This window comes from Lepisosteus platostomus, chromosome 5, assembly GCF_059453375.1.
Source record: "Lepisosteus platostomus isolate fLepPlt1 chromosome 5, fLepPlt1.hap1, whole genome shotgun sequence".
NCBI classification, from domain to species: Eukaryota; Metazoa; Chordata; class Actinopteri; order Semionotiformes; family Lepisosteidae; genus Lepisosteus; species Lepisosteus platostomus.
This window is the reverse complement of record NC_142615.1, coordinates 25,971,746-25,991,302: the sequence shown is the minus strand read 5'-3', so window position 1 is coordinate 25,991,302 and position 19,557 is coordinate 25,971,746. Positions and strand designations below refer to the sequence as shown.

The following is a 19,557-nucleotide window of genomic DNA, read 5'->3' as shown; positions in this document are numbered from 1 at the left end:
CTTCCACCTTGTCTTCTCTCTTCTCTCTCTGTGTTTTCATGTCATGATAATTTGTGTATGGCCATGCTGCTCCTTGCCAATCATGAATCTACAATGTATATAGGTGTGCTAAGATAAACCTTACAACTATTTCAGCTCAAGGGACCCCTCAAACCTTAGCAAACATCCTCCCTCCTTGGAAGTTAGGAGTGTTTTACTCTTCCCACTTCCGTCACCCAAAGCTGTAAAATTATAGTTACCTAAGTTTATTTCAATGATCCCAGTAACTCTTCCAAAAACATTTTTCAGAACAGCTTCTTCAATTATCAAAGATTTTATATGATCTAAACACACTCATGGAGTAAGAAGGCAACGTCTACATCTGCCCAGCTCAGAAGGTGGGTTAAATCTCCCAGATCTAGAACAACATCAGCTTCTGACACAATTTTTGTATTTGTATTATATATTTTTAAACTCCAAACAAGAACAATGGGTTAACATTGAAAACATACATGCAACATTGAAAATGTATCCTCAGACTGTATTTGTTTATTCTTAAAAATAGGTTTTAGAGCACAAACAATTTTATTAGTAAGTCTACTGTTATTATCCCAGTGCCAAAGTTGTTGAGTATAACATGTTTAAAGTATTACAGGACAGTAAGATCAGCCACTATTTCAGTGTTTGAATGGCAAATTGGTAAGCATGTGCTCATCACCCACCTAGACTCACATCAACACGAACTCTCTGACATCCAGCACCTTGAGGCCCCCAGTAAGTACACATGGGCCTTGGTGATAGATTACAGCTCTCCCTTTCACACAATTCAGCCCCCGAATCTCTTTCATAAAATAATTGACACAGGTGTAAATCCATCAGTGTTTTTTTTAAATGAATTTAAGAATAGTTTTACATCAAATCCTACATCGATAATAATGTACATTATAGTATCCTGCAAGTAAAACGTGGAAATATATTATCAGTTGCACTAAATCGATACGAGCATCGTTAACTTAGCATATAATTCACTCCTCCTCAATAGGTGGCGCTAGAAGGTGCCGTCAGGTTTATATCCGGCTGCAGAAACTCTTGTTTACCATTCCCGCTCGTTTTTTTTAAACCGCTGCAGCGGCTCTGACGATATGTCATCCACTTGGCGTTGATTGAAACGCTTGCTTTAGCTAAATAATAAAGAGGAAAGTTATTCTGCTTTTTAAGTACCGTTTCAGGGTCTGAATATGCTATGTCTTGTCGGTTGTGTTCATATTTGACAGAATCAAATATTTTTATTCTTACAGAATCTGTGAAGAATAAAAATAAAGTTCTTGAGTTTAAGTCAGCCTTTGTTTATGATTGACTCTGCAGAAGGATGGCGACGTGTTTGTTGAATCTACAAACCGAGATTCACTCTTTCATAGATATGTTACTCAAATCGATCGTGTATGATGTGTCAGAAGTTTTCAGAAACAGGATGTCTGACTCCGAGGACAAGTTTCAAGACAAACTCCGCAGCGTCTCACAGACTCTGGTGAGGCGGGCCGTGTTTAAAATCACACAGTGGGTGGAGGACAGTGTCGGGAGTGAAATGGCGCAGCTGAAGAAGGAGAACGAGAGCCTGAAGCGGAGATTGCAGCAGTGCGAGAAGGAGTCGGGAGCAGGAGGAGATCGGGGACAGACAGATCGTGTTGGACACATGCTTCCCTGTGAAGTCACCGCAGGAATAAAGGAAGAAATGTACGCGAAACTGGAGCTGTCAGGTCAGTGGGGTGACTTGTAGGAAGTTAGTGTCTGAACTGTTGTTGTCTGATTATGGCGATTATAATACTTCGTTCAGACATACTAGTTGTTTCCCTGGATTATTGTATAATCCTACAGGTATGTCATTAGGAAAAAAACTATTCAGTTTGCATTTACGTTGTATTGGTTTAGATTTGTATATGTATAGCAATGATCATGCGTCTGTATTAACCCCTCTCTCTCAGTGCAGGGTAAATGTACTGTAGTGTTCAGTTACTGTGTCTGTATTAACCCCTCTCTCTCAGTGCAGGGTAAATGTACTGTAGTGTTCAGTTACTGTGTCTGTATTAACCCCTCTCTCTCAGTGCAGTGTTAATGTCCTGTAGTGTCCAGTCAGTCAGTGTGTCTATATTAACCCCTCTCTCTCAGTGTAGTGTTAATGTACTGGAGTGTCCAGTCAGTGTGTCTGTATTACGCTCTCTCTTTCAGTGCAGTGTTCATGTCCTGGAGTGTCAAGTCAGTGTGTCTGTATTACGCTCTCTCTCTAAGTGCAGTGTTAATGTACTGTGGTGTCCAGTCAGTGTGTCTGTATTACGCTCTCTCTCTCAGTGCAGTGTTAATGTACTGGAGTGTCCAGTCAGTGTGTCTGTATTAACCCCTCTCTTTCAATGCAGTGTTAATGTACTGTAGTGTCCAGTCAGTGTGTCTGTAGTAAACCCTCACTGTCACTGCAGTGTTAATTGTATGTACAGATGCAGCCATTCAAAATGGGTGGGGTATTTCGCAGCATACCCCGGTGGGCGTGTCGCGGTATCACGCGGTTAATCGCGTCATTTGACGTCATGCCGGAAACTATCCGGAGTCACCTTGTAAAACCGCCAGGGGGAGCTTAACCTCTCATGTACAGCATTTGAGCTTTTAATTTTGAACTGTGTATTACAGCATGTTAATCATCAGTCATTAAAATGTTGGTATATTTTATGAAAGCAAGATTGCTCAGTTGGACAAAAGTGCACAACCTACCTTTATCAGAAATATTTATGCATCAAAGCCTTTACTGAAGATATTACTAATAGTATTAATAATGAATGACTTTGGACAAGCTGTATACTCAAAGTATAATTTCTTTAGCACATTTGTACAAGCACTTGGAATCTGTCCAGGCCATACTTTGTCAGGCATTTTGTTTTACTTCAATGGGCATAAAAACTCCCTTGCTTTTAACAGGGCATTTCATAGTTTCTAACTACGAAGATGATTTAAAATGCGACACTTATCATTCAACTAGAGCTCAAAATATCACAAGGATCCTCAAGAGCACAGCAAAGACTGTATTAAAAGATACTTGTATGAGATACATGAGAATCCAGGCTTTTTTATCAACGCTTTCTTTTCCGTATACCAGATTTTATGGAACCACTTCAGAAGGGTGTCAGCCAGTCAGATTCCAGGAATCGGTACTTTAAAGGAAAAATACACACCGGTATTCCATTTCTCCCTAACGATTTTAAGCATCGAAGTATTTAACTAGCATGTGAAATAGCGTGTGAAAAAGTGGTAGTTTTAAACTTTTCTGCTAATATAATATGGAATCGCGTATCTAAAGAATTTAAGAACGATATGACTATATTCATATTCGTGTACTGCGACAGGGCTGTATAGGGCTGTTTCGCCTCTCTCTTCATGCGACTTCCCTTGTAGCCTACTGGTCTATGTGCCTGATTACCAACTCATGGATTGTGTGTTCAAATCCAGCTGGTGCTGGACTTTTCTTTTAACAAACATTTCTTTGAAAAAATAGAATAGCAATATTATGGACAATCAATTGACTTTTATATTTCAAAATATCACAACATGATCGATTCCAAGTCATTTTTGATAACAATGAATAGTCACCTTCTTCCCTTCTGACAACGGTCCCTGCTTCTGCTTCCTGCTTCTATTGTGTGTGTGTGTGTAATAGAGTAAATTTTTATAGAGAAATGGAGGCTGGACAGTATGCGTTACAATATAAACATTTATATTGATTTAAATCGTGTTTTGATTTAAATTGCAAACGTGTGTTTAATTATATGTGTTTTTTTATCATAATCAGGCTAATGCAACATAAATTGATACAGTATCTTTGTCTTCTAAGTATCTTAATAAACTTTCAGCATAGCTTTCTACCAGTTTAGATTTATATTTCTTGGGATTTTGGGATCAAACGTGGAAGGATTAGATTGTAATCATTTTAATTTTTCAAATACGTTTTAGAAAAGTGTAATCTATACCTGCCCAGACTGTACGCCTTCCTAAACCTCGCCTTTCACTCCTGTCCTGCTCTTCCCCGCGCACCCCAGCTGGGCGCTCTTCGGCCTCTGCTCAGGATGAATGTATATTTTGATATTTACACCCCGCGCGGCACCGAGGGAGCGTCTGCATTTATAACTTAGTTTTTAAAATTAGTCAAGCAATATGAAGCATCTCCTTTTACTTTTAAGTCCCTTAAATACATTGAGCACAGCTTTCTCACCTCTTAAGATTGCTTTTTGATACCATCCTTACACAAAGCAGAAACTTTCTGATGACATACAGTACAAGTGGAGGGGGGGGGGGGGAGGGCGAGCGAGATAACCAGGACGCAAGGCAAATAAGATACACTCCACAGGCATTCACAACAGCAACATATGAAATGTTTGCACATATAGTTAAGTTATTACTTGGTTTTCAAAGTGCAATGAAATACAATATTGTTGTTGTTGCTGTTCTTGTTGTTTTTATCCTGTAAAGCGTTTTGAGAAGCCACCTTTAAAGGCGATATATACTGTAAAAGCGCTGATTCTTATGGAATGTGTTCCGCCGGGGATTCAATTTTTTTTTTTAATCGCGTATCTAAGGAAATCTCAGTATAACTATGTTCATGAACAAACAGTGGCATGTTACATTATTATTAGTTTTTTTGTTAACAAGGCTCGCCAGCTAATGTGAATCGAAACCTGTCTTTCTAGCTTTTAAAGTCGTGCGAAGTGTAAGCCACAATTCAAATAGAGAAAAAAGAGCTGACTGGCAAGATTTAAGATGTGGCTGTCAATGTTGGATTAAAAAAAACACATTGTCAGACGTTTGTTGCATTGCTTGAAAAATAACTTTATTTCGAGAGACTGGATAAGTAATTCAAGTGTTTTTTTTTAACTTCCTGAAAAACAACTTATAATTTAACTATATGTGCAAACGTTTTATGATATGTCACTGTTGTGAATGTCTGTGGAGTGTATGTCATTTGCCTGTCTGTCCTGGCTGTGCTCTCTCTCTCAGTTCAATTCAATTCAAGGTGCTTTAACTTTAACTTGCTTTAACTTTGCAAGTCTGAGTTCTTGTGTCCGTCCTATCCGAACCTGAAAGTATTACAATATGTATCTTTATAGCAGGTGGTGTACAGTTTTTTAGCATAGATTACACTTTTCTAAAATGTATTTAAAAAATAAAAACGATTACAATCTAATCTTTCCACGGGCTTCTAAATCTAATCTTTCCAGAGCAGCTTCTTAACTGTGAAAATATGTGTCTGTCTTTCCGTAGAGGGGGAAGGGAATTGGATCTGCAATGCCCTTTGGCTACAAAAGTAAAAAGAAGGCGCTCCCTCTCTCTCTTTTGATTATTACATCCAATAATCAAAAATGACACAATAAACATAATAACCATAATAACGACCAACCAACAAAAACAACCATACAAACATAATACCAACCAAAAACATAGATAACAACCACAATACAAAATCAAAAATATAAAACCATTAAACTCTCTCAAATTCATGCAGTTATCATAATCCCGCCCCTTATGCAAAACCAAACCCTCCTCCCATCCCAGTTTATCCTCTTTATCATAAACAAAATCCACCTCAATTTTCAACATAAAGCATTACACAAAACCAATACCTCAACACTCCATACAATGTGTTTTTTTTAATCCAACATTGACAGCCACATCTTAAATCTTGTCAGTCAGCTCTTTTTTCTCTATTTGAATTGTGGCTTACACATCGCACGACTTTAAAAGCTAGAAAGACAGGTTTCAATTCACATTAGCTGGCGAGCCTTGTTAACAAAAAAACAGACAATACCCAGGGAGAGGGAGGTCAAGCCAGAGAGAGAGTTTTTTACCCTCTGTCTAAAATACCAAATAACCCGGGGCAGAGACTTCGGGGGGATCATTGCATGGTACAGAGCGGAGCTCAGTCAATTCTTATGGAATGTGTTTTTTCTTTCTTCTTTTTTTCAGCATGGAATAAACCTGTTACTTGATTCATATGGATGCCCGGTTCCGCCTGGGATTCAAAACATATATTTTTTTTTTTTACTTGGGTATCAAAGGGAATAGGCAGTATAACCCTGTTCATGCACAAACTGTGGCATGTTACATTGATTTGGGTGTCTCCTCTTGCCAGAAAGCTTTAAATTGCATATTGAGCGCGGTTTTTGACTTTTTTTAAATTGTATTTTGAGCGCGGACAGCACATACAAGGGTTAATTGCACACTGAACTGCATGTAAAAAAAACAATTACTTTTTGTCAATGAAAACCGGTGTGTGTGTCTCTCTCTGCTGGATGTCCCTCTCACTCTCTGCTGAATGAATAAAAGCATTTTATTAAAAACGCGTTTGCGTTTGTCTGGTATTTACTTTGGTCCCTTTTAACTGTTTTTCGATCTACTGTATTGCTTTGAGATGCCACTTTTAAAGGTGATATGTAAAATAAAGTTTTTTATTATTGTTGTAGAGAAACATGATCAGATTTTCCCTGGTTCAGAAAAAAAGATCTAAAGTGCTACACCTAACTTTCTTAATTCGATGTATTTAAAGCAGTGAACTAATGTAGGTGTAACATAACTTTCAGAAATACAATCGAGAATAGTTTTGTGGTGTTTGTTTAGATGAAACGTTCCTAAAACGTATAATGTAACAAAATTAAAGACGATTAAAATCTGTAATCTTTCCACTTGTACTGTATATCATCGGAAAGTTTCTGCTTTGTGTAAGGATGATATCAAAAAGTAATCTTAAGTGGTGAGAAAGCTGTGCTCAATGTATTTAAGGGACTTAAAAGTAAAAGGAGATGCTTCATATTGCTTGACTAATTTTAAAAACTAAGTTATAAATGCAGACGCTCCCTCGGTGCTGCGCCGGGTGTAAATATCAAAATATACACCGAATAAAACCGATTACAGTCTAATCCTTCCACGTTTGATCCCAAAATCCCAAGAAATATAAATCTAAATGGGTAGAAAGCTATGCTGATCATGTTGTGATATTTCGAAATATAAAAGTCAATTGATTGTCCATAATATCGCTATTCTATTTTTTCGAAGAAATGTTTGTTAAAAGAGAAGTCCAGCACCAGCTGGATTTGAACACACAACCCATGAGTTGATAATTGGGCACGTAGACCAGTAGGCTACAAGGGAAGTCGCATGAAGAGTGAGGAGAAACAGCCCTACACAGCCCTGTCGCAGTACACTAATATAATCATATCGTTCTTAAATTCTTTAGATACGCGATTCCATATTATATTCCCTTTTAATCAAATTCTAAAAATATGCTTGTTGACTCCGGTAAGATTTTGATGCTTAAAATGTTTAGGGAGAAATGGAATACTGGTGTGTATTTTTTCTTTAAAGTACCAAGACCAGCTATATACTGTATGTTTATGTTCCAAAATTAATATCGTTTATGGCCTTCACACGCGTTACAGTATGCTCCTATTCTTTTTATGCTCAGCTACTAAGATTTCCCTTCAGTGGTAAAATTCAATATCTACAACGGGCACAGAAAAGACGTTTACTGTAAGTCTTTCTACGACAGACCAACGGACCACGAGTGCCCCTGTCGGTCAACCAATCACGTACAGCGGTACCCCGTGTCATCTTGCGTCACGATGCGCGACGCTGTAGCCAATTACCTCCGGTACGTGTCTGTACCGTGCACTTTGAATGGCTGCATCTGTAGTAGTGATATTATTACAGTAGACTCACGTTTTACATTGTAATTAGGCTCCTGACAAAGCCTGTATATCCAAAATCACATATAATCAGAACACCACCACATCAACCGAGGTTGACTCGGGTTAAAAAAAAGATTTAAGATCAGTTTGGTGGGGGTTTGGGTAAAAAAAAGATGACCTGTGCATCACTAAAGACAATAGACTGCTGCACAGCGGCAAGGACATCGCCACCAAACTGACATAATTTCATTCTAGGTGCATAAAACTAAAACACTGAAGCGATAGGTGCTGATGGGGAGAGTGAAGGAGAGGTGGTCTGTCATAACTCAAGCTTCATTAAAACACAAAGGCAACTGAAGGGTACAGCCAAGGAGAATGAGTTGAAACTGCCTTTTGGCAGACCCTCAAGCCAGCCAAGCCTTCGACTAGGCTGGTGCGCGCCCCACTAATGACACACAGTCTCCTTAAAGACTGCTGAAACCCCAATACCTAGACTCAACACACAAGTCCCTGCTCCCACTTTTTACAGCTTGCAGTTCTTAACAGTGCCCCTAGCCCCTTCATAGCGGACACTACAATATTCTTTCCTCTGACTTAAACAGTTTTAAGAAAAATGATTAGGTGAGCCCGCGGACCACACTTTGAGAATTACTGGTTTAAAGTATAATAAAAACAGTGATATAACTTAACTCGCCTTGCCTTTCCTCTTCGTACTTGTCAAATATGGTGATGCTGCATGATAACAAGTGACCAAATCCCAAAGAGCAGCTCAGATGTGTGCTACTAGAGTTGAGCTATTAGAGTTGAGTTCTTGAAATTTCCTGCATTATTTACATTTTTACATTTTTTCTAAGCTCATGCTAAAGGTCTTGTCGTCTTCTCCTGTGTTTTCAGGCTCAGTGGCCCGTGCTCTTCCTGATGCTGGGGAAAGGGCTCCTCTTGAACAGCAACACAGAGAGGAGGAGTGGGGCTCCAGTCTGATGCAGGAGACAGAGCTCCCTGCTGCAGAAGGGAAAGAGACACTCAGGGAGCAGCACACAGAGAGCAGACAGACTGTCAAGGATCTGGACTCTGTGCCCATGATGAAGACAGAGCCGGAGAGTGAGACAACTGGGTTATTAGGATGTGAGGATTTTACAAGGAAGGTTAATATTCTGGACAATAATACTATTACAATAAATTACAATGCTCTAGAATCTGTGTCTGTACAGAGGATCAAAGAGGAGGAGCTGGATGAACTGGATGGGTTTAATCTTACAGAGCAGTACATGGTGATCCAGCTAATTGATCCCGCAGAGCAGCAGACATTTTTAGATCTTAGTCTTGTCTCTGAGCCTGGTAAGTGTTCTTTCTAATTTTTAAAAAAATGTTCTCCATCTTTCACAATAATGTCGTCCAGATAACACTGTGTACCTGTAGTTCCCTGCATGGCTTGTTCCATCACCCTCTGCTATACAGCTTGAGCCCTAGAAACTACAGATGCAGCCATTCAAAATGGGTGGGGTATTTCGCGGCATACACCAGTGGGCGTGTCGCGTTATCACGTGTTATCATGCAGTATCACGCAGTATCACGCAGTTAATCGCGTCATTTGACGTCATGCCGGAAACTATCCGGCGTCACCTTGTAAAACCGCCAGGGGGAGCTTAACCTCTCATGTACAGCATTTGAGCTTTTAATTTTGAACTGTGTATTACAGCATGTTAATCATCAGTCATGTTGGTATATTTTATGAAAGCAAGATTGCTCAGTTGGACAAAAGTACACAACCTACCTTTATCAGAAATATTTATGCATCAAAGCCTTTACCGAAGATATTAATAATAGTATTAATAATGAGTGACATTGGACAAGCTGTATACTCAAAGTATAATTTCTTAAGCACATTTGTACAAGCACTTGGAATCTGTCCAAGCCATACTTTGTTATCAACGCTTTCTTTTCCATATACCAGATTTTATGGAACCACTTCAGAATGGTGTCAGCCAGTCAGATTCCAGGAATCGGTACTTTAAAGGAAAAGTACACACCGGTATTCCATTTCTCTCTAACGATTTTAAGCATCGAAGTATTTAACTAGCATGTGAAATAGCGTGTGAAAAAGTGGTAGTTTTAAGCTTTTCTGCTAATATAATATGGAATCGCGTATCTAAAGAATTTAAGAACGATATGATTATATTCGTGTACTGCGACAGGGCTGTGTAGGGCTGTTTCGCCTTTCTCTTCATGCGCCTTCCCTTGTAGCTTACTGGTCTACGTGCCCGATTACCAACTCATGGATTGTGTGTTCAAATCCAGCTGGTGCTGGACTTTTCTTTTAACAAACATTTCTTTGAAAAAATAGAATAGCAATATTATGGACAATCAATTGACTTTTATATTTCAAAATATCACAACATGATCGATTCTAAGTCATTTTTGATAACAATGAATAGTTAACTTCTTCCCTTCTGACAACGGTCCCTGCTTCTGCTTCCTGCTTCTATTGTGTGTGTGTGTAATAGAGTAAATTTTTATAGAGAAATGGAGGCTGGACAGTATGCGTTACAATATAAACATTTATATTGATTTAAATCGTGTTTTGATTTAAATCGCAAACGCGTGTTTAATTATATGTGTTTTTTTATCATAATCAGGCTAATGCAACATAAATTGATACAGTATCTTTGTCTTCTAAGTATCTTAATAAACTTTCAGCATAGCTTTCTACCCGTTTAGATTTATATTTCTTGGGATTTTGGGATCAAACGTGGAAGGATTAGGTTGTAATCGTTTTTATTTTTCAAATTATTTTTAGAAAAGTGTAATCTATACCTGCCCAGACTGTACGCCTTCCTAAACCCTGCCTTTCACTCCTGTCCTGCTCTTCCCCGCGCACCCCAGCCGGGCGCTCTTCGGTCTCTGCCCAGGACGAATGTATATTTTGATATTTACACCCGGCACGGCACCGAGGGAGCGTCTGCATTTATAACTTAGTTTTTAAAATTAGTCAAGCGATATGAAGCATCTCCTTTTACTTTTAAGTCCCTTAAATACATTGAGCACAGCTTTCTCACCACTTAAGATTACTTTTTGATACCATCCTTACACAAAGCAGAAACTTTCTGATGACATACAGTACAAGTGGAAAGATTACAGATTTTAATCGTCTTTAATTTTGTTACGTTATACGTTTTAGGAATGTTTTATCTAAACAAACACCACAAAACTATTCTCGATTGTATTTCTGAATGTTATGTTACACCTACAGTAGTTCACTGCTTTAAATACATCGAATTAAGAAAGTTAGGTGTAGCACTTTAGATCTTTTTTTCTGAACCAGGGAAAATCTGATCATGTTTCTCTATAACAATAATAAAAAACTTTATTTTACATATCACCTTTAAAAGTGGCATCTCAAAGCAATACAGTAGATGGAAAAACAGTTAAAGGTTAAACATTAGAGGCTTGCCACACCCGGACTGTTAAACCAACGCATTAGCACGTCAAAGCCCATTGAGGACCCGGGCGCAATAGTTGTTTTGTCCCTTGATTTACTGATCTGCATTAATTATGGAAATTGAGTTCCTGCTCTTTGCAGACGACCTGGTCCCGCTGTCGCCCACAGAACAAAGGCTGCGCCAGAACCTGGCACTGCTGGAGCAGCACTGTCAGACCTGGGCGCCAACAGTCAATCTGGACAAGACCAGAGTTATGGTTTTCCAGAAAAAAAGCCAGACCTCAGGGAAACAGGTACAAATTCACACTTAACAACACATTAACACCTAACAACGGGAGCAGGGACGAATTAGGCCAGTACCCACTATTGTTAAACATACAGAAAAGAATATTAAAGTATTGAATATTAGTATTGGCTTTAGTATTAGCCATACAGAACATTAAAGTGCCCCTTTTCCATTCAGCGGGAGCCTGAGCCGCTGTGTCCTATCTTCTGACAGTCGCCGTTGTGAATGTCTGTAGAGTGTATCTTATTTTTAGTACTATATTTTTGTATTATATTCCCTATTAATCAAACTCTAAGAGTATGTATCGGCTTGTCCCCTCCTCCCGCCCCTCTCTGTGTACAGTAGAGCCTCCTGTCCAGCCAGCACATTTCCACATTCACAACTGCGACATATAAAATGTTTGCACATATAGTTAAATTATTAGTTGTTTTTCAGGAAGTTAAAAAAAACACTTGAATTACTCATCCAGTCTCTCGAAATAAAGTTATTTTTCAAGCAATGCAACAAACGTCGGGCAATGTGTTTTTTTTAATCCAACATTGACAGCCACATCTTAAATCTTGTCAGTCAGCTCTTTTTTCTCTATTTGAATTGTGGCTTACACATCGCACGACTTTAAAAGCTAGAAAGACAGGTTTCGATTCACATTAGCTGGTGAGCCTTGTTAACAAAAAAACTAATAATAATGTAACATGCCACTGTTTGTTCATGAACAAAGTTATACTGAGATTTCCTTAGATACGCGATTAAAAAACAAATAAAAAAAATTTTGAATCCCCGGCGGAACACATTCCATAAGAATCAGCGCTTTTACAGTATATATCGCCTTTAGAGGTTGCTTCTCAAAACACTTTACAGGATAAAAACAACAAGAACAGCAACAACAACAATATTGTATTTCATTGCACTTTGAAAACCAAGTAATAACCTAACTATATGTGCAAACGTTTCATATGTTGCTGTTGTGAATGCCTGTGGAGTGTATCTTATTTGCCTTGCGTCCTGGTTATCTCGCTCGCCCTCCCCCCCTCTCTCCCTCAATTCAATTCACGGTGTTTTATTAGCATGACAGATGGGTACAATCAGTGTTGGGTATTTACTTTGCTTTGAGATTCCACTTTTAAAGGTGATATATAAAATTTTGACTAAAATAAATTGATAGAACTGGACAGGCGAGACGTTTATCCAGAGAGCGAGTGATCAGAAAAAGGAACAGCTGTTACACCCAGGTTTTACGCTCTCTCTCTGTTGAATGAATGAAAGCATTTTATTAAAAACGCGTTTGCGTTTGTCTGGGTATTTACTTTGTAATCTGTGGTTTACATCTACTGTATTGTTTTGAGATGCCACTTTTAAAGGTGATATGTAAAATAAAGTTTTTTATTATTGTTATAGAGAAACATGATCAGATTTTCCCTGGTTCAGAAAAAAGACGATTAAAATCTGTAATCTTTGCACTTGTATGTCATCGGAAAATACAATCAGTTTCTGCTTTGTGTAAGGATGGTGTCAAAAAGTAATCTAAGTGGTGAGAAAGCTGTGCTCCTCAAAGCGCTTTACAGGATAAAAACAATAACAACAATAGTGGCTGGGCAAACAATTTTTTTTATAGAAATACAAAATGAGATACTGTATAATGATGTGCATGAATAAAGTTATACTGCAATTTTCCTTAGATACGCGATTTAAAAAAAATAAGAATTTTTTTAATCCCGGGCGGAACACATTCCATAAGAATCAGCGCTTTTATACAGTATATCGCCTTTAAACACATATATTTAAACATGCGTTTACGATTTAAATCAAAACGCGATTCAAATCAATATAAATGTTTATTTTGTAACGCATAGGTGACTATTCATTGTTATTAAAAAGACTTAAATTCGATCATGTTGTGATATTTAGAAATATAAATTTGTTTGGTGCGAGTGAGGTTTTATTTAATCTTTGACCAAGGGAAACGTTTCATTTTTTCAAAGAAATGTTTGTTAAAAAATAAAGTCATAGTTCCATGGGATTTGATCACAGACCGTGTGACGTGGAAGTCAGGCACCTAACCCACAGCGCCACCGGCACAGTCACATGCTGAGGGCTAAAAAAGCACTACAGAAACATTATCGACAGACAATGTACAGATTTGATAAAGCTATAAAATAATGTAATTAGGCACAGAAGAATTTTACAGCACAGTACAATAATAAATGCTGACCATGACTTTAGAAGCATAAATTACCTTTCACTCAATTTAAACACAAGCTGTCTTTAGCCCTCTAAGCTGGTTCATACAGAAATGTAGAGATCCAGGCTCAGAACACACAGCTTCATTAGCGAATACATATGCAGGACAAGTGGAGAAGACGTTTTACAGTGGATGGATTTTTAGAAACATCCCATCAGTGACATCACTGAAGTCAACTCCTAGGTAACTCTCGTGTGGATAGTTTCACAAGAATCAGACAAAGGTTTAAGCATTGCTTGTTCTAGATAAAACTGCAAAAAAAAACAACAACCCATAATGTAGTTCTTTGCGGCTCTGTTTGCCCAAATCAGATATTCACAACGTGAAATTAGAAAATAATATTACGTAACCAAAATCCGCAATATGAAAACAGAACCTGTGTAATTGTTGACAGATGATGTACTTGTAACATTTTTACAAGACGAACTACAACATTTAAAAAATGACTTGTATGTACTTGATATCTCTAATCAATCCACTGCACTGCATTAAAACAAAACGAAAACTAAAACGCCCTGGGCATACCGTTTCGTGCTTCTTATCAGTTGCTCAAAAGTAATTTGACCGTATGAAATGCATAATATAAACCTAGAAACATATACGTGAGCAGTAATTACGTAGTATCAGTGTCAAGACATTCCTCTCAAATACTGTAAATCAAGTTAAAAATATCTCAAGACCGATACTGGTCATAATGAAACCATGTTTCGTGTATGTTTTCTTTAAAGTACCGAGACCAGCCATATATTGTATGTTTATGTTCCAAAATTAATATCGTTTATGGCCTTCACACGCGTTGCAGTATGCTCCTATTCTTTTTATGCTCAGCTAATAAGATTTCCCTTCAGTGGTAAAATTCAATATCTACAATGAGCAGAGTAAAGACGTTTACTGTAAATCTTTCTACGACAGACCAACGGACCACGAGTGCCCCTGTCGGTCAACCAATCATGTACCGCGGTACCCCACGTCATCTTGCGTCACGATGCGCGACGCCGTAGCCAATTACTTCCGGTACGTGTCTGTACCGCGCACTTTGAATGGTTGCATCTGTAGGTGATTGTATTGCTAGTATTAATTGTCAAACGTTGCTTTGATGATTCTTCAGTCTCCATTTGAAGATATCTCTAGGCCGAGTCAGTCTTGGAGAAATGCTCATCTCCTGCTAACGTTACAAAATTGCCTTCTATACAAGGTAAAGGGTAATGAACACTGAGAGGTACAGGGTTTATAGTAACTTTAAAATCTTTACAAATGTGCACATCACCAACCTTTCCTCAGTTCAGAACTGGGACTGTTGGATTTCATTCCATTCAGATTTAGACAAGATTCCCATTTCCTCTAAATGTTGTAATTGTGACTCCACCTTAAGACAAATAACATATGGTACAGGGTGTCGCGATCCATCTCATTAACTGTAGCTTTTGTGTTAATTCCCTTCAAGATTGCAATGCCTTCCTTATTTCCATGTTTTGCATCAGGCAATAACTGTGAAATTCTCTTTTTGGTGGGTTTGTTACTGGAAGAGCCTAGATTTAGTGCCCTGATGGAGCTCCCATCGAGGGGACTTTTTTTCAACCACTCATGACCTGACAATACAGACACCTCTTTTCCAGCAAATAAAGGTCTGGCTTACGTGTTTTTACATTGGAGGCTACATTTCCTTTAATTTCCCAAGAGTCGGCACAGTCTCACCAGTGAAAGTTGTGTCTAGCTCCATTTCTAGTTTTACTCCAGACACTTCTGGTATTATCCAAATCATTCTCCTATCATCCTCCCTAATGCTATACAGTTGCAATCATCCCAGATCATCCCCAATTGAGTTTGTATCAGTATGTGATGCACCTTGTTCAATTTCAGAGTATGTGCTTTAGTGGTTTTGCTTTTTTCCAACACTGTTGCCTGTTTTTCTGGGATTTCATTTTCGCTGCTCTACACATTCTTAATGTAGCCACGTTTGTGGCAGTTTCCACAGTCTTTTTCTCTAAACCAACATGTGACCCCAGTCAGTGGGGTCATGTGAGGATTTGCCACCATGAAAACAAGGCTGCCCTTTCCAGTATTTTTTAACAAAAATCTTATGTGTAACACATGCAACTATTTTCTGATGCAATTCGTTTGCATCTTTGGTAGCCATTTCCATCAAAATCACAATGTTTAAAGCGTGCCGCAGAGTTAAATTGTGCTCAGTGAGCAGCTGAGTCTGTGTGTTTTCACTGAGCAACCCACTCACCAGTCTGTCCATCAAAGCATTTGACAGCCCGGAGCCAAACTGACACTGTTCTGATGATCTATGTAGCGCTGCGAAGTATTCTGATATGCTTTCAGTCTTTCACTGGTTTCATTTATGAAATGGAAATCTCTCCACTATGATCAATGGCTTTCAGCTCAAATGATTCCACAGGGCAACCACATTTTCTTTAAATGTCTTTTCAGAAGGTTTTGCCGGTGTCATATCGAATTAGGGGATACTATTGTGTATGCAGATAACATGGCTAAGGTGAATTTTTCTGCTTACCCATAAAATATTTCAGGCAAAGAAAAAAATACAGAAAACTATCTTTTTATGTTTATTTTAGTTCCTCTCCAGGAGTTCGTTTCTTTAATGCACATTAAGACTGAATTCATAGGAATATGTAATTGCCGATTAACACCTCATTTCTCATAATTGTAATACTTAAGTAACTGGTTTAAAGTATAATAAAAACAATGATACAATTGAACTATTCTTGCCTTGCCTTTCCTCTTCGTACTTGTCATATTGATGGTAATGCTGCATAATTACAAGTGACCAGATCCCAAAGAGCAGCTCAGATGTGTGAGTTCAATTTGTGAAATTTTCTGCATTTTTTAAATTTGTATTTACACTACTTGTATTTTTTTCACCACTGACTAGGTATACATGAATTTGTGTGAAAATGATGTAATTATGTAATTACACTACATAATTCATGATTATTTTAGTTTTTACAACTTTACTTATATGCAGATACTACAGAATGTCTTTGCTATCTCATATTTAAATTTTAAGATTTTTTTTTGTATTGGAATGACTTCATTTTCATCACTTCTCCAAGCTCATGCTAAAGGTCTTGTCATCTTGTCCTGTGTTATAGGCTCAGAGGCCAGTGCTCTCCCTGATGCTGGGGAAAGTGCTCCTCTTGAAGAGCAGCACAGTAAGGAGGAGTGGGGCTCCAGTCTGATGCAGGATACAGGTCTCACTACTGCAGAAGGGACAGAGACACCTAATGAGCAGCACACAGAGAGCAGACAGAGTGTTGAGGATCTGGACTCTGTGCCTGTGATTAAAACAGAGCCTGAGAGTGAGACAGCTGGGTTCTTAGTATTTGATGATTTTACAGGGAAAGTTAATATTCTGGACAATAATACTATTACAATAAATTTCAATGCTCTAGAATCTCTGTCTATACAGAGGCTCAAAGAGGAGGAGCTGAATGACCTGGATGGGTTTAATCTCACAGAGCAGAACGTTGAGCCCCAGTTGATTGACCCTGCAGAGCAGCAGACTGATATACCTGGTGAAGAGAACAGTACTGAGTCACAGCACACAATGGAGAGTCATTATAGGGAGGAACAACAACAACTCCAACAGGGCTTGATGATAATAAGGCCTTGTTCCGTTAAGGTGGAGAGACTGTCATTGCAGAAGTGGTTTAAACAATCGGATAATCCCTTAGTATCAAAGGACTTTGTAGAGAAGTGTAATCTGAACACTAAGAATATTGCAAAGCATATAAAAGAACTAGAGTTGGTCTCTGTACAAGGGTGCAGGGAAGAGGGAGAGAAGGAATTTAATGTTTTCAGTCTAAGGGAGCAGGAAAGTGGGTCCCAGCTGATTCAACCTGCAGAGCAGCAGACTGATATATCTGGCGAAGAGAACAGCACTGAGTTACAGCACACAGAGGGGGATCAGGACCGAGAGGAAAGAGAGGAACAACAGGGAGGCCCACAGGACTTGATAAGAATGATCCCTTCTTCTGCAAACATGCAGAGATTGTCAGTGCAGCAGACTAAAGCCCAGAAACTTAGGAAGACTCATCCCAAACCTTGTTCAGATAAAGTGGTGAAAATGTCTGTTCAGCACAAACGACAACAATGTTTTCGGCAACCAAGTAAATTAAAAAGTCACCAGCGCACTCATACTGGTGAGAAACCATTAACCTGCAGTCAGTGTGGGAAAAGATTTAATCGGGCAAGTCATTTAAAAACCCACTTACGAATTCACACAGGAGAGAAACCATTCACCTGCCGCCATTGTGGGAAGAGTTTTAATAGGGCAAGCAGTTTACAAAAACACCAACTCATTCACACAGGTGAGAAACCATTTAACTGCAGTCAGTGTGGGAAAAAGTTTACTCAGAAAAACCATTTAAAAACCCACCAGCTTAGTCATACAGGAGAGAAACCATTCAGCTGCAGTCGGTGTGGGAAAACGTTTACTCAGAAAAACCATTTAAAAACCCACCAGCTTAGTCATACAGGAGAGAAACCATTCAGCTGCAGTCAGTGTGGGAAAAAGTTTACTCAGAAAAACCATTTAAAAACCCACCAGCTTAGTCATACAGGAGAGAAACCATTCAGCTGCAGTCAGTGTGGGAAAAGTTTTAGTCTGCAACGCAGTTTAAAAACACACCAGCTTATTCACAGAGGAGAGAAACACATGATAAGATGGTACACAGAAGTTTAGAGTTGTACAATGATTTATGAATTTGAAACTTCAAATACTTGTTTTTTTTCTAATCTATTGCACCATGGCTAGATTCATGAAATAAATGAATATCTGAGGTGTTTAACCTCATAGCAGAAGTCACAGATTGGGTGTCTTTACGGGTTTTACATTTACAACACCCTCAAGTTAAACTTACATCATCATAAACAACACATTTAAAAAAATACAAGTGATACACTTGTGCATGTAAGCTCCAACATTCTCTATATCCAGCCATTAAATTTATTTTCACGGTAGTGAAACTATGTTTTTATATAACATTGTTTACCTTTTTGCTTAGAAACATTATCAATATGAGTTTCGCTCTTCAAACCTGAGTACTTTCACAACAGAAATGTGGATTTCACCCCTGCTTCAAGCATAATAAGTTCAAACTCAGGTGTATATGTATTCAGGGTATGTTTTTACTGTTGAATTTCTTAGCCTGTTATTTTCCTCCTGTTGTGTAGTGTTACGTTTGGCAGGGGCAGATGAATGGTAGCTCTTCCAGTTCAGACAATTTACGTTCTCTGGAGTGACTGAGCTCCACAGCTGCACTTTTTCTTGTCTGTTCAGCTCTGATTGAGGTTTTCTTTTTAGATTCTTAATGTTGCTTTAGCTTCACAGAAAGCTCTTCATCTTCATCTTCATCAAGTTCAGGTTGAAAATCCCTATAACTAGACATCAATACATTGCAGTTTTTGAGGTTCACTGTATGTTCTTAATGGACTCTCATATTTAAACGTGAGTTTCCCGTTTCATTTCTTTGTCAAAGTTCAGTTTGATTGTGTTGCAGAATGAGAACTCATCAGCTACATATGTGTCATCTAACCTTGTAATGCAATTAAACACACCTGCTTATGCATGATGTATCAGCAGTGCATTCTTCTGAAACTTCACGTACATTCACCTTTTAATTAATAAGTGCATGGCTGAGGTCATTCACCCATTTGGTCAACTCTCAAATGAAGGAATTCTGTATCATATATATCATGAGTACACTGTCCCAGAAAAAAACATTCAAATGCCAGAACACATTTTTATATCAGTGGTTCTTATCTGCTATACTGCAGTTTTATTGCAGCCTGTACCCCCTTTGGTTCTCAAAATCTAAAAATAAAAGAGTTTTTTAATCAAAGTAGTGTTTACTAAAACAGATTTCAAACC

General features: G+C 38.4%; 1 protein-coding gene across 1 annotated transcript; it reads left to right on the top strand.

The window, feature by feature from the left end:
• Positions 1-1,112: 1,112 nt before the first annotated feature.
• LOC148665488 (uncharacterized) lies at positions 1,113-19,253 on the top strand. The gene is made up of 3 exons (XM_088631600.1): positions 1,113-1,736; positions 8,592-9,035; positions 16,778-19,253. The coding sequence occupies exons 1-3, from the start codon at positions 1,349-1,351 to the stop codon at positions 18,367-18,369; spliced, it is 2,424 nt and encodes an 807-aa protein (XP_088487726.1). The 5' UTR covers positions 1,113-1,348; the 3' UTR covers positions 18,370-19,253.
• Positions 19,254-19,557: the final 304 nt, after the last annotated feature.